The following is a 17,017-nucleotide window of genomic DNA, read 5'->3' on the forward strand; positions in this document are numbered from 1 at the left end:
CTCTCTCTCTCTCTCTCTCTCTCTCTCTCTCTCTCTCTCTCTCCCGACGAAAACATATCTACGAGCGGAGCACTTTCGACAACTGGCGAAAATACGTCTACATTACCTTTAAGGACCGGTGACCTTTGACCTTACGAGTGACCCGGCGGGCGATCTGATAAAGATAATTATAATTAGGAGCGAAGTAAGATTTATTCCCAGTTATTTTCGCTACGCCATTTAGGTCAGCCCCGCGATCCTGTTTGATAGTTTGACCTACATGTTTATGATATGAAAAGTTCGCCGGCTTCTGCTGGCGATTTTTGGCTACGGTGGCAAACAGATATGGGGGATTAGTTATTTGAGAGAGAGAGAGAGAGAGAGAGAGAGAGAGAGAGAGAGAGAGAGAGAGAGAGAGAGAGAGAGAGGTGGAGGCTAAGTGGAGACATCCGGATATCTCAAACATAGCAAATTGATACAAAGGATTCCGTTTATAAACGAATTATCACGGGTCAGATTCTTTTCCAGTCAAAAAACAACTATATATACGTTAGTAAACTATTTGATTTACGTCTTATAAATAAATAAAAAGCCTAAATTCCGACCCAGTACCCGAGGGAAGGTCACGACAGGCACATACGCACACGTTCGAGCGAAAACTTGCACAAACAAACACACCCTGAGATTCTCTTACGCCATCACAAGGTCGGGCAGACTTCAGGGGAGGAGGAGGAGCGCTCAGGCAAACTGAGCGTGTCTGCGTGTCTGTGGATACTGTTTACGTGAATACACACACACACACACGCACACACACTCATAATTGAATAAATAAATTATATATATATAATATATATATATATATATAATTTATTTATATAATTTATTTATATGTGTGTATATATATATATATATATATATATATATATATATATATATATATATATATATATATATATAATATATATAAATATAAAATACTGGTAATCTTCTTAGACACTAAGATACGTTGTTAAGTTTTATTCCACACAGGAAAATGAAAGGTGTATCTGTGAGAAAATTTTAATTTATCGCCTGGTTTGTATAAATTAGATCCTTTTACTCTACGTGTCGTGAGATGTCAGTACAAATTAGATAATGTTATCCATTAACTGTCATATAATACACGTTTGTTAATATGGTCATATTACCTCTTCTGATATTTTGGTATCTTTCATTTGTTCAACTACTGTTCTTATTTTATTGTATTATTTTACTAACGAGTGTTCTAAGTCCAAACTGCTAGTATCTGGTAACGGTATTTCATATGTTTAAGATTTTAGGACTTTCTTGGCTACAAACATTGTAAAATTTTTCTCTTTCCTTAATATACGCTCCAAGAAGAGGTCCATTGGAGGACGAAACTGTTGGGCTTATTCTCACAAAAACACCTTTCATTTTCCTATGTGGAATACTAAAAAAAAAAAAAAAAAAAAAAAAAAAAAAAAAATATATATATATATATATATATATATATATATATATATATATATATATATATATATATATATATATATATATATATATATATATATATATATATATATATACATACATATATCACTGCTTCATCTTTCTTAAAGTTACCCATACACACGCACACACACATCACTAAGTCCTGAACTTGAAAATGTAGAATAAACTAGGAAAGTACCTGTTTAAAGTCCCGGTTTTCACTCGCCTTCCGACGTGGACTTAGTGAAATTCTCAAGCACGAGTTCCTTCATTGCTGTACTGATATACATATATATATATATATATATATATATATATATATATATATATATATATATATATATATATATATATATATATCAGTACATATATATATATATGTATATATATCGGTATACATATATATATAAATATTTCATTTCTTTATCTTTCTTAATTAAATTTACCCTCACAACCGAACTCTTGATAACATTTGCTGTGCTCTACACCTTATCTGCCTACAAACACTCTCAGCCCCTTTCACTATCGTCGCCAGATTGTCTTCACTATCAGCTAATTCAAACTGTATCACATACAAACATCATCCGCTCTAAATGAAATTCACAACAAACCTTCTCTTCTGTCTACCGTTCTTTCCCTAACTTTTTTTTATCATTCCGTCCTTTCGTGTACGTTCATTTTCACAACTTCTCAGTGTTTTCTTATTACCAGTATTCGTTTTCTGTAGAAGAAAACTATTGACATGGCTTTGTCTGTCCGTCCGCACTTTTCCTGTCCGCCCTCAGATCTTAAAATCTACTGAGGCTAGGGGCTGCAAATTTGTATGTTGTTCACCCATCCTCCAATCACCAAACATACCAAATTGCAACCCTCTAACCTCAATAGTTTTTATTTTACTTATGGTTAAATTTAGCCATAATCGTGCTTCTGGCAACGATATAGGATAGGCCACCACCGGGCCGTAGTTAAAGTTTCATACAGCACTGTGCCAAGAACACCGAAAGACAGTTCTATTTTCGGTGGCCTTGATTAAAGGCTTTAGCAGCTGTACAGAAAACTCGATTGCGCCGAAGAAACTTCGGCGCATTTTTACTTAATTTTTATTTAAATTTAACATCTACATTTCACTTCCATACAGGAGAGTTGGCTCAACACTCCATACATTCCAATTTTGTGCAGGATAATCCCTTAACATTAGTCACTTCATACACCCACACAAGAGCATTCATCTTCAAATCAAAGACGAACTTCAAAGGTTTCCTATAAATCACTGTTAAGCATTTTAATTCCAATGATCTTTTAATCATGAATTCTACTGACAATGTGGATAAAATAAGACTGAACTTTGCTTTGAAATCTCACTCATTATGTCAGATTTTTAAAACGTGAAATATATAGACTTAAAATTATTATTATTGTTATTACTATTGTTACTGAATTATTATTCATATTGTTATATATACTTTCATTGTCGAAATGATTACTACTGTTACTGAATCATTATTCATATCGGTTTGTGCTTTCATTGTTGTCAAAATTATTATTATTAATATTGTTAACATTAGTGTTGATGAATTGCTGTTATGTACTGTCATTGTTGTCAAAATTATTACCATTGTTACTGAATCATTATTCATATAGTTTTGTGCTTTCATTGTTGTCAAAATTATTATTATTGTTACTGTATTATTATTCATACTGTTTGCAATATTATTGTCAAAATTAGTATTATTCATATTCTATTATTATTTAATGCTACGGAGCTTTTATGACTGTTCGAATATTTCCCAGTATTTCTTGCACATTAATTAAAAGTTTACGATCTTTCCATTTCAGTTAAGAACCACGGCAAAATGCACTTCAAGAGCGCCACCCGAGACGGGCAAAAAGGGACGCTGTTCTTGCACGAGGCGTATTGCAACTGCCCGCTACTCTTGGCACCAGTTTGCATCCTGGAGACTGATCTCAACAGGGCCGAGTTTCTCCGCAATTTGGGTGCCTGGTTCCAGTGAGGGTTCGCTCGTCTAACTCACTTTTTGAATATCGGGAACATGTTGGGTTTTTATGTAGGGAAGTAGCCAGGAGGTGGGGGTTCTCTCTCTCTCTCTCTTTCTTTATATATATATATATATATATATATATATATATATATATATATATATATATATATATATATAAATGTAGAAAATGTATAAATATATACAATATATATATACACACACTCTCTCTCTCTCTCTCTCATCTCTCTCTCTCTCTCTCTCTCTCTCTCTCTCTCTCTCTCTCTCTCTCTCTCTCTCTATATATATATATATATATATATATATATATATATATATATATATATATATATATATGAGCTCTCTCTCTCTCTCTCCCTCTCTCTCATATATATGTATATATATATAAACATAGATAGGTACATATATATACATACATACATACATACACACACACACACACATATATATATATATATATATATATATATATATATATATATATATATATATATACATATACATATACATATACACACACATGACTCGCAGCCGCTTCTGCCTTATACTGAATAATCATGTCACTTCAGCAAAGTGGGTGAAAAAGTTTCAGACCACGCTAATTTTATCCTTTAATCCTAATATGAAGAGAATCCACTGGGGCTCTGATGACGTCACTTGTTTACCTTCGTGTGCCAGAAGCCTTTATTTATTCCAAATGTCAATTACGTCGTCAAATTGATATTAATACGATTATTGCCTTTAAAAGTTCGTCTATTATTTTTCCCTCTTTTATTCGGACCTCTGTTGACAATTTAAGCGTGTCAGCGTCACCATTAAGTTTAAATAAAAAATTTTTTTATAAAGGTAAGCTTATCTGTTTTTTCTATCTCTTTAAATCGGACCTGTGGTGATAATTTAAGCATATCAAAGTCACCATTAAATCTAAAACAAATTTTTGAAAATTAATATAAATAGTTTTTCAAAAACCGTTCGTTGTTTTCCCTCTCCTGAAAAACAAACAAGCGTGTGGCAACATTAATTAAAATAAAAAAAAAAATAACATATAGTTTTTTAAAACCTGAAATACGTACGTGTGGCAACATTAATCAAAATGTATAAAAAAACAACAATTTTAAAAATGATTTAAAGATGTCTGGCCGTAATACCCTTTGATCTAGTAAATTGAGTTGGCCATCTGATAATTAATTTACCGAGGCATAAGTGGTCATTGCCTATTTTTTGGGGGGTAGTCCAAATGCCACCCAGAGCAGAAAATGTTTGGATTTGGTGGGCAAATGTTTTCAGTTTTAGCAAATGTTCTCCGTTTTTGCAAATGTTTTTTTCTCGTTTTTGCAGATTTTTTCTCGTTTTTGCTAATGTTTTTTTCTCGTTTTTGCAATGTTTTTAGTTTTTGCAAATGTTTTTTGTTTTGCAAACTATTTTTTTTTTTTAGTTTTTTAAGACTTTCGTTTTTGCAAATGTTTTTAGTTTTTACAATGTTTTTTTCTTTTTTGCAAATGTTCGTAGTTTTTGAAAATGTTTTTCGTTTATGCAAACGTTTTTTTTCTTTTTTGTAAATATTTTTCGTTTTTGCATTTTTTCATTTTTGCAAATGTTTTTTCGCAAATTTTTTTTTCTCGTTTTTGCAAACGGACGACAGCGAAAATACTGTCGGGATAAAAAAAAAATCCGATTTTGCGCTGATAGCTTTTGTGTTGACTTTGAAAGAAGATATTACCGTTGTTGGTACCGAATTATTATTCATAATTTTCCTATTTTCATCGCTAAAATTATCGCTACTGTTACTGAATTATTATTTATATTGTTTGCGTTTTTATTAATGTCAAAATTATCATCATTGTTCAACTAAGTTGTCATACATACTATTTGTTTTTTTATTGTTGTCAAAAGTTATATAATTGTTCTAATGAATAATTGTTTAATATTTGTTTTTTATTGTTTTCAAAATTGTTGTCATTATTTTTAATGAATTATTATTCAATATGGTTTGGGCTTTTATTGCTGCAAAAACTAATATTATTGTTATTATATTATTATAACTGAATTATTGTTCAATATCGCTTGTGTTTTTATTTCTGCAAAAATTTTTATTCTTGTTACTGAATTATCATTCATGTTATTTATATTTTACTGTTGTCAAAGCGATTATTGTAATTATTACTGTTACTGAATTATTTCTCATATTGTTTTTGTTGTCAAAATTATTATTACTATTATTATTATTATTATTATTATTATTATTATTATTATTATTATTATTATCATTATTCATAGTTTGTATTTTTATTTTTGTCAAAAATATATTTTATATTATTGTTACTGAATTACTCATATTGTTTTTGTCGTAAAAATTATTATTATTATTATTATTATTATTATTATTATTATTATTATTATTATTATTATTCAAAAGAGCTTCTCTTTTCACAACGATTTTCGCCAAAGTCATTTCCTGTATGAAGATAAGAATCCTATTGTTATCAAGGTCCCCAAAATACACTGTTACAACCTATAATTAAATCGCATAGCTGTTATTTATGACTGAGGCAATTTCTCAAGCTCTGAGACCGAGTTGTCTTTTGTTAAATACGGCCTGTGTCTCTACGAAAAGCTTTTGTTTGCATGTTCCTGTTATTTGACTTCGTAAATGAATGAACCATGGCAGCAGTAAATGGTTACAAAATTTGTAGATTAAGAGATATTTTTTGTTACTGGTATTTTTGTACCAAGTGTTTGCAGATTTTTGTAGTTATTTCCATAAAAGACATTTTTTTGCATTAAAGAATGAGAAAAAATATGGCATTTCATTTTATCATTTTTTTTTTTAGACAGCTTGCCGAGAGCCCTGGTAGTAATTTTGGAGAGAGAGAGAGAGAGAGAGAGAGAGAGAGAGAGAGAGAGAGAGAGAGAGATATCTGTGAGGATTATATATGATATATATCGTCGAGATCCTCGATCCTCCCGTTTTGATATATATATATATATATATATATATATATATATATATATATATATATATATATATATTTTGACGGAGCGATGAACAGCCACGTTTAGTTTCTACCTTCTCTCTCTCTCTCTCTCTCTCCCTCCCCAACAACCCACAACAGTCGACTAACAACTAATGCACTGCTTAGATCAACAGGGAGTGCATCCATGAGAGAGAGAGAGAGAGAGAGAGAGAGAGAGAGAGAGAGAGAGAGAGAGAGAGTGAAAACAAAATAGAAATAAATCGTTTCGAAATTTGACTCGGTTCCTCATAAGAAAAGGATTTCATAAATTTGAAACCCAGCTAACACTGTTGTTCCTAGAAGAAGCATTATTGCAGCTTTAAGACACTTCTCCCCACCTTTTTAATAATCCTTACATCTTTCCTCGTTTCCTTTTATAATCATTCTTAACATCTTGCCTCATCTCTTGTGCGCAACTCTTACATCTTCCCGCACATCTGACTTAAAGCACCCTTAATACTTCTTTCCTCTCTTACGCAAACAATGGCAACAGTGGTTTGTCTTCAGTGATTTGGAGACAGACCAGACAGACGTTGTCGTCTCTCCTTTGACTTCTAAAAACTACATGCAAACTTCTATTGCTCTGTATTCCTCTTACAAAACTACTTACTTCAGCACCTGCTGTATCCTACTCTTCCCTAAAATGGAAGATGCAGTATCAGCAAAAATACAAACTGAGAAAAATGGTAGATATTCCCTTGCCTTACTACTGAATTTGCAGATAAGGCAAATGGGACTACCATAAATACTTGTGGAAAGCATTGAAAATCACTCTGAAACTGCAGTGACTTGTGCATTAGTGTTTCACGAGCCCAATAGTGGCATATCTCAATTTCGAAAATTTTACAGATACTGCAGTTTTCCAATTTAGGGCAGTACTGTTTTACAGCTCTGAAACCACGTACTGTACGAGTGCATTGCTTTGGACCTCTCTCCCAGATTACGTTTTCTTTGATTCCGGAACTGTAAACCTTTCCATCTTTCCTGACGGGATTTAATAATTTCTTTTGAGGGGTTAAGCCCTACAGGTTTTTATATAACTTTTTTTTCCCTTCTGGCCTTGGCAGCTGCGGTCCACTAGGTTGTTCTTCCCTTAAACACCACTCCATTAAATGCCCTTTCTAAAATGCCATTCCCTCAAATGTTCTTCCCTTAAATGCCATTTCCTTGAATGCCAGTCCCTCAAATACCTTTCCCTTAAATGACATTCCTTTAAATGACATTCCCTTGAATTCCATTCCCTTAAATGTCATTCCCTTAGATGATCTTCCCTTAAATGCAAATTCCTTAAATATCATTCTATTAAATGTCATTCCCTTAGATGCCATTCCCTTAAGTGCTCTCCTCTAAAATGCAATTCCTTTTCCAAATTTCAAATGTCATTCCCTTAAATACTCTTCTCTTAATTGCCCTTCCCTTAAATGTTGCTCGTTAAGTGTCCTTCCCTTAATTCCCATTCCCTTATATGCCCTTCCTTTGAAAATATAAAATTCGTTGCTTTTCCACTGAATTGTGTCCCAATACGTTGCCATTCCCTTGAAAATTGCTACTCCGCGTTGCCCTTACCTGAAAATTGTCACCTTACTCCGTCTCTCCCTTAAAAATGCTGCGAATCGACAGCAAAATCATATGCAATCTAGAATGTTAGAAAATCAGAATAAATAGCACATGATCAGCCATATTCTGGAACGAGGACATTGTTATTATTATTATTATTATTGAGGAGACCTTCTCTAAGGGCAGTAGCAATGAAAATAATGGCTGTTTCTCCGGGTTTCTATTTATACAGAGTCTTCTTCTTCTTCTTCTTCTTCTTCTTCTTCTTCTTCTTCTTCTTCTTATTATTATTATTATTATTATTATTATTATTATTATTATTATTATTATTATTATTATTATTATCCCCACGTGTGCATAAATATAAGTTATGCTTTACGTATTTCTATAATTCCTTCGTTAATATTGTTACGTGTGACTGTCTCTGCGTTGCTAAATATACAGTGTCCAGCTGCAAAGGTAAACGGCTGTAAGTAACGTAGAGATATATATATATATATACGTGCGCTCACACCTGCAATAGGTCAAAGGCCGCAGACACACTCATGCGACAAGTGTTTGAAGCAATAATCCGTCACACTTGTATTGGCGGAAAGTACAAATAAAAGTGAACCCTCTGGACCCGTCAAACCCTCTTGGACAGTTACCATGGAATGCAGAATTTTGGTCAAAGGCCAAGCGCTGGGACCTATGAGGTCATTCAGTGCTGAAAGGAAAATGGGAGTCAATAAAGTTTGAAATGTGTTAACAGGAGGAAAATCTCGCAGCTGCACTATGAAACAACTGCTAGGAGAGGGTTGAGGAAACTAAGATGGAAGGAAGAGAATATGAACGGAGGCACAGTAAAAGGAACAAAAGGTGTTGCAGCTAGGGGCCGAAGGGACGCTGCAAAGAATCTTAAGTAATTCCTATTGTGCACCGCATGAGGCGCACTGACAGCACTACCCCACTGCGGAGGACAGGTACCATGACCTGGGACGAAACTGTCCCTCTCCCTCGAAAAATGAAAAAGGCTCAAGTCCAAACATGAGGAGAGCAAGTTAGTTTCTCTTTCTTCACATCATTACATGGAACAAGTCCTTAATTCTAAAGGCAGTATCGTCATAATTTTATGGAAGAAGAAAACATAAGTCAACCTTGGGTATTAATATTTTCCTGTTTACATTCCACTTCTCGTCAAGTTCATTAGGCAACCTTCCAATGTACACCAAACTATCTTTGTTTCATCCACATGAAGCGAAGGGTACCTTTGCATATTTCGTTTATATCTCGTTATAATTGTTAATGAATTATTATTATTATTATTATTATTATTATTATTATTATTATTATTATTATTATTATTAAGAAGAAGAAGAATCTTAGTTTAACAAGACCACTGAGCTGGTTAAAGCTCTCCTTCATTAGATTTATTTCTGGAAGAACCAAGCCTAGCACCAAACTACTGCGGAATCCAACCACATTATAACGACTGTCACCAGAAATATATTCCTCTAATTCTTCATTATTATTAAGAACATGAAACCTATCATCTGGAAAAGAATGATTGAAATTCAAGTTCCAAAGAATATTGTTCATTAGGAAGAAGTAAGAGGAGATAATAAAAAATCAGTAAATTAGATAATATCAATAAAAAATGAGGAAAACTTGAGTCATTCATAAATTTAACTGCATATACAACTGACTCCTAAATGACAGCTCATGTAAAGAAAATAGTAGGTGTTAAGTTTGTTCTTCTGATGAAAAGTGTAAAGAAAGTGAGATTGATTCGCTGTTGTAGATGTGTCAAACAAAGGGTGAAGACTTTCAGCAGTTGTGTTGAATTGTAATGTTTGCGTAATGAATATGGTTTTCTAATGGCATGTACATTGAATAATAAATAAATAAATAAATAAATAAAGATATAAATAATCTGATGTATGAAATAATATAAAGACTTGTGTAGAAATGTAATGTTTGTGAATTAATATACTCTTCTGATGTAATGTACATTGAATAAATAAAAAAAATAAACAAATAGTTTTTAAAAAACAAAAATAAAAACACAAATAAATAATCTGAAATATAAAATAATATAAATACAAGAATGGAAACCTAATAAACACATAAACTGGTAGGTAAGACGATAAACTGGCATTATGCTTGCTCATAAACATCCCATAAAACCGGAAGAGAATTCGAGTGACAGATTTCTACAAAACAACGACAGTAGAAACTAAAACGAGGAGTAAAAAAAAAAAAAAAAAAATCATTGGGGTCGGCCGCGCCAAAATCCCACCTCATTACATGACGCAATTCCAACCCGAATTGCCTCATTATGTATGCGGGACCGCCTTAAATGAGAAGCAATTGGATCCCTTGAGCAGGTACGATTGGATTCTTTACCCACTCCTTCCTTCCTTGGCTCCCGCTCTACGCACCCGCCCCCCCAAAACTTTAAGTCGTGCGCTCCACCCACGGAGGAAAATATCACTTGCCCTAGCTTAGAGCTTTTCAATTACCTCCACTCGGGTTGGGAAAATCATTTCAGAGATTTTAATCATGGTAGAATACTGGAGTTTCTGTCTGGTTAATGGTTAATTATCTTAAGGGACTCTGAATGATGTTACAGTTATAATGATTTCACCATACACATACATATATAACTTTACATACATAATTAAATTTTATATGTATAAATAAATATATACATGTATATATAATATATACAATATATATACTTATATGTACATATATTTATACACATGTGTCTAACTATATATATATATATATATATATATATATATATATATATATATATATATATATATATATATATATATATATATATATATATAGTGTATGTATGTGTGTGTATATAATTTGAAATCACAAAAACATTTGATATACAATTCACTATAGCCCTATTCCTGAGGTATAGTGGATTGGATATTAAATGATATTTGTGGTTTAATATTTGAGAATATAAAAAATTCACGCGTGTACAAGTGAAAAAATATATTCGTATCTTACCAGCAGAATCGTGGATGAATCTATTATGGAGGAAACTTCTGCAACCTAGGCCGCTGTATGCACCTGTGCAGATGGAGAAAGAAAGGTTAATTATCTAAGCCATCTCACAATACACACATAAAGACACATACACACACACACACACACACACACATATATATATATATATATATATATATATATATATATATATATATATATATATATTGTATATCAACAATAAGACCTTATTTATACAGGATGGTATAAAGCGGAGATTTTTTTACGGCCACCAGACGATAAGGACAGACAGTCCTTGACAACTTGAAACTTTTATTTCATAAAAATCTCGGTGAGATACCATCCTGTTTAAATGAGGCCTTGTTATTGTAGGTCTATTAATGCACAGAACAATTGTGCAAGCGATAAGTTTAATATATATATGAAAATATAAATATATATATATATATATATATATATATATATATATATATAATCCAGAAAATGTAAAAATTTATATATATATATATATATATATATATATATATATATATATATATATATATATATATATATATATATATATATATATATATGTGTGTGTGTGTGTGTGTGTGTGTGTGTAAACAGCTCTTTCATCTTCTATTTAAATTAGCTTTATGCAAATCCCTAAGCTTACTGCATAAAGCACCGTTCGCCTGTAAACGAAAATATATATATTATATATATAACTAACTCCCATCCAAAAATTATTCTGCATATTTTAAAATGATTTCCGTCTCACCAAGTCTTTAAATGATAAAAAAAAAGAACCACAGCTTTCTTCTTCTTCTTCTTCCTGCATAAACCTAATCAGTTCAGTCTTTCGGCAACAACGTATCCCCCCTTAGGGGGTTAATGCCGTCAGTGCACCTCATGCGGTGCCTGTAGGCGGAATTACTGTAGGTTCTTTGCACCGTGCCTCCGCCCCTAGCTGCAATCCCTTTAATTCCTTTTACTGTACCTCCTTTCATATTCTCTTTCTTTCACCTTACTCTCCACCATATCCTAACAACTGATTCATAGCGCAACTGCGAGGTTTTCCTCCTGTTACACCTTTCAAACCTTTTACTGTCAATTTGGCCTAAATTCCATATTCAATTCAATTTAGTTCAACAACGTATCCAAAGCCTGTTTGATTCCAATAAAGGTTTTTTCTCGGACTGAAAGAGTATTCGATTCCCTTAAAAAGCTTTTGTTTGTGTCCCTATTCAGCTCAAGGGGTAGCCTACCCATTCACATAAGGTAGGTTCTTTCAACGAACGGTACATTTTATTTCCATTAATAGGGGATTCTTTCTCCCGTTCGCTCTAGTGGCGTTTAAATTTTATTTTTGATTAATACTTATTTATAGAGGCTATTGTCTTACTAAAGAGGCTCTTATTTACCTCAGAAAAGTTTTTTTTTTTTTTACTTCAAGGATATCAAGAGATTATTCAGAAGGGATTTTCCACATTTTTAAGATTCCCTGAGCAAGATCTCCTTATATCTAAATAACCCTGTTATTGGATTTGAAAGCTATTTAAACCTTTTTATGGCGTTCGATCCAATTCATTTTTATTATTATTATTATTATTATTATTATTATTATTATTATTATTATTATTATTATTATTATTAATCTATTTAAACTTTTTTATGGTTCATTATGGTGTTCGATCCAATTCATTATTATCATTATTATTATTATTATTATTATTATTCTATTTAAATTTTTTTATGGTTCATTATGGTGTTCGATCCAATTCATTGTTATTATTATTATTATTATTATTATTATTATTATTATTATTATTATTATTATTATTATTATTATTATGAGATCAACCCCTGTTCATATGGAACAAGCCCCAGGGGCCATTGACTTGAAATTCAAACTTCCAAAGAATATGGTGTTCATTTGAAAGGAGGAAGAGAAGGTAGAAGGAAATATGGAAAGAAGAGGTCAGTTATTAAAAAATAAAAGAAAATAGATTAACAAATTAAAAATAATTAGAAAAAATGCAAGAACTGTTTTGGGGTTGTAATGCATTGCGCCTTCGCTTGAACTTTTGAGGTATACTATACATAAGTCTTTCACTTATAAAAGAATATCTATTTATTAACCTGGCCTTCCAGTGCTTTTAAAATAACGAAACTTCTTTAAAACAGTATGTATGTATTTTATACACATGTATACCCTTTGAGTACATAATTTCCTGCTTACCCAAATGGCTAAAATATGTTCTTATGCTAAGTATGAATAAAAATAAACTATAATGATTCAGTTATGTTTCATTTTAATAGAAGAGAATGCAATGCAGAATTCAGGCCAAAGGCCTAGCGCTGGAACCTATGAGGTCATTCAACGCTGAAAGAGCAACTGAGAGTAAAGGAAGCATTAAAGGTGTAACAGGAGGAAAACCTTTCGCGGTTGTACTGTGAACCAATTGTTAGGAAAGGACGGAAAGCAAAACGAAAGAAAGAGAATATGAACTGAGGTACAGTAAAGGGAATGAAAGGGGTTGCAGCTAGGGGCCGAAGGGACGCTGCAAAGAACCTTATGTAATGCGCGTGCAGTGCGCCACATGAGGTGCACTGATGGCACTAAACCCCTTCAGAATGTTTCATTGTAAAGATAAAAATAATATGCAAAACATGCCATTTAATTAACATCCATATCTTAGTCTGCTTAAGTAACCTAAACAAGCAAACAATCACCGTAAAAACGAAATTCCCATAGAAAAGCTTTATGATAAAAGCTCTAAGTCTGATAATGATTGACTCTTTTACGTAACTGAGGCTGTCCAGCCAAGCACCGGGGCAATTTCGGCCATCCAGCGTTTAAGAGAGAGAAAAGAGGGAGTTGCTGGAGTGGTTGAAATACGAGGATCTAAAGGTGGAACTGGGAGGAAAACCTTCCAGTTGCACTAAGAAGTTACAGTTAAAGGTTGAACAGCAAGACTGAAGGAAGGAAGAGGGAGTGGAGACAAAGTAAAAGCCTAAAATGTGCATGCAGCTGGGGGCCGAAGTGACGCCTCAAACACCCTTTAGTAATTTGCATCTGATACTTCAATACAATTTATATGTACTAAATCAAAACGTGGTCCATTGCAATCGTCTGCCCTAATGTATTGAATTGAATAGAGAATTTAGGTCCAATGCCAAGCACTGGGACCTATGAGGTCATTCAGCGCTGAAACGGAAATTGACAGTAAAAGGTTTGAAAGGTGTAACAGGAGGAAAACCTTGCAGTTGCGCTATGAATCAATTGTTAGGAGAGTGTGGAAAGTAAGATGGAAGAAACAGAATGTGAAAGGTGGTACAGTAAAAGGAACGAAAGAGGATGCAGCTAGGGGCCGAAGGCACGCCGCAAAGAACCATAAGTAATGCCTACAGTGCACCGCATGAAGTGCACTGACAGCACTACCCCTACGGGGGTCTGCCTTAACGTACCAACACCCAAAAGGACAGACACAGAGATATTTATACCGTTTTTTTTTTTTTTTTTTTTTTTTTTTTATCAAATTTGTTTTTCATTTGTTAAAAGTCATCGCGGAATAACTTGTTCCAATCCCAACATCCCAACCGGAGGACTAGGATTGAGACTAGTTATGGCTTGAAGACTTTTGGCTGCCCCTCTAACACTGATAACTACAGAAGCTTCTTGACGTGGTATGCTTTTTTTCACCGGAGGAGAAAATAACTCGAATCTTTCGAGAAAGTAATTAGGAATCCTATGAGAAAGTAATTACGAATCTTATGTGAAAGTAATCAGGAATCTCATGGGAGAGTAATTACGAATCTTATGAGAATGTAATCAGGAATCTCACGAGATGTAGTCAGGAATCTCATGAGAAAGTAATCACGAATCTTAAGAGAAAGTAATTAGGAATCTCACGAGAAAGTAATTACGAATCTTATGAGAAAATACCTCGAATCTTACCGAAGAAGTAATTATGAATCTTATACGAAAATAACACGAAAATTACAAGTAACACGAACTGTGTGTAAATAACACGAATCTTACGAGAAAATAACATGAATCTTATGAGAAAGTAATTACGATTCTTATGAGAAAATAACACGAATCTTATGTGGAAGTAGCACGAATCTTATGAGAAAATCAACACGAATCTTATGATAAGTAACACGAATTTTATGAGAAAATAACACGAATGTTACGATACAGTAGCACGAATTTTATGAGAAAATAACACGAGTATTATGATAAAGTAACACGAATTTTATGAGAAAATAACACGAGTATTATGATAAAGGAACACGAATTTTATGAGAAAATAACACTATTATGATAAAGTAACGCGAATTTTATGAGAAAATAACACGAGTATTATGATAAAGTAACACGAATTTTATGAGAATATAACACGAATCTTATGAGGGAGTAACATAAAACGTATGAGAAAGTAACGAATCTTATGAGGAAATAACACGAATCTTATGATAAAGTAACGAGAATTTTATGAGAAAATAACACGAATCTTATGAGGAAGTAACATGAATCTTATGATAAAGTAACACGAATTTTATGTGAAACTAACATGAACCTTATGAGAAAGTAATTAAGAATCTTATAAGAAAGTAAAACGAATCTTATGAGAAAATAACACGAATCATATGAGAAAGTAACGCGAATCTTATGAGAAAATAACACGAATGTTATGAGAAAGTAACACGAATCTTATGAGAAAATAACACGGTTATGAGAAAACCGTAAATAAATAAATGATAAGCCTAAAACATCTGTCCACTGAAGCCTATTTTTGTCAGCCTCCGATTACGAAGAAACATTGCTTAAGCATATGTGACACACGTGCACTACTACACGCTTGCTGGTATACCGATCAGGATACTGAAATATCTTTGAAACATTAATAAACACTAAAAATAAAAAAATGCAGGTGTTTGACTATTACCTTCTAACCCAATGTAGGGTTTTCAAATGATCTACACAGATCACTTATAAAAGAACATAAAAAATTAAATAAAAAACACAAAAAATTCAATAAAGTATAAATTAACAGCTACAATTAACTCTCATATGTTCATGAATAAGACATAGATAAACTAGTAAAAGAGTATTTCTCCTTTTAATATTGGGATTTATGAGCATGCTCCGTTAAGGCATTATCAAGGTGGGCATTATAATGTAAAAAATGTTAGCATTTTATACGAAAACTAAATTAAAAGAAAAGTATTATTTATATTTAGAAACCATAACGATAATGGCATCTTCTAGAGAGAGAGAGAGAGAGAGAGAGAGAGAGAGAGAGAGAGAGAGAGAGAGAGATTCTACTCCTTTATATAACAGAAGCCAAGCATGAGAATATTCAGATCAGATCCCACGTTAACTTTATGAGCATCAGTCAGTCATATCTTCCATAGTCTCATCGGAAGCAGAAAGATTTTCATGTAGGCTACATGACGCCATAATTCCATTTTTTCCCTCTGGGAGTGTCCCAAATTATCGTCTGTCCTCGGAAGGCCTCCTAAGGATGTTCTTGTAAGGTCATTCGTACGTCATAATGATGGTGGGAGCCAAAATTTAGACAGAACAACGTCAGAGGGGTGACAAGCCTAATTTGTGTGAAGCATAACATTAGTGGGGTGTTGAGACTAATTCGGCCAGGAATAACATACAGTGGCACCATATGAAGACCGAACCTAATTTGGACACAGTATGCATAACGCCAGAAGGAAGCTGAGTCTAATTTGGACATGTATATGTATAACATGAAGAGGTCGAGTCGAATTAACATCTAAATTCGACATTCTGTAATATTCATAATAGCAGGCTGAGCATAATTTAAACAACATACATAACGAGAGAAGGAAGCAGTCTAATTTAGACCTCGTACGCATAAAACCAGGAGGCTTAGCTTAATTTAGACATAATAAGCATGAAATTAATTACATAACGCCAGC

At 32.9% G+C, this 17,017-nt stretch overlaps 1 protein-coding gene across 1 annotated transcript in view; it reads left to right on the top strand.

Annotated features, from left to right (window-relative positions):
- The window catches only part of LOC136829150 (uncharacterized), a 33,397-nt gene extending 29,809 nt beyond the window's left edge, over positions 1–3,588 (top strand). The window contains exon 3 of the mRNA XM_067087475.1: positions 3,307–3,588. Within this exon, the coding sequence (XP_066943576.1) occupies positions 3,307–3,482 (176 nt within the window). The 3' untranslated portion in view covers positions 3,483–3,588. The remainder of the gene's footprint in view (positions 1–3,306) is intronic.
- The last annotated feature ends 13,429 nt before the right edge of the window (positions 3,589–17,017 follow it).

This window comes from Macrobrachium rosenbergii, chromosome 44 (assembly GCF_040412425.1).
Source record: "Macrobrachium rosenbergii isolate ZJJX-2024 chromosome 44, ASM4041242v1, whole genome shotgun sequence".
In the NCBI taxonomy this organism is placed as follows: Eukaryota; Metazoa; Arthropoda; class Malacostraca; order Decapoda; family Palaemonidae; genus Macrobrachium; species Macrobrachium rosenbergii.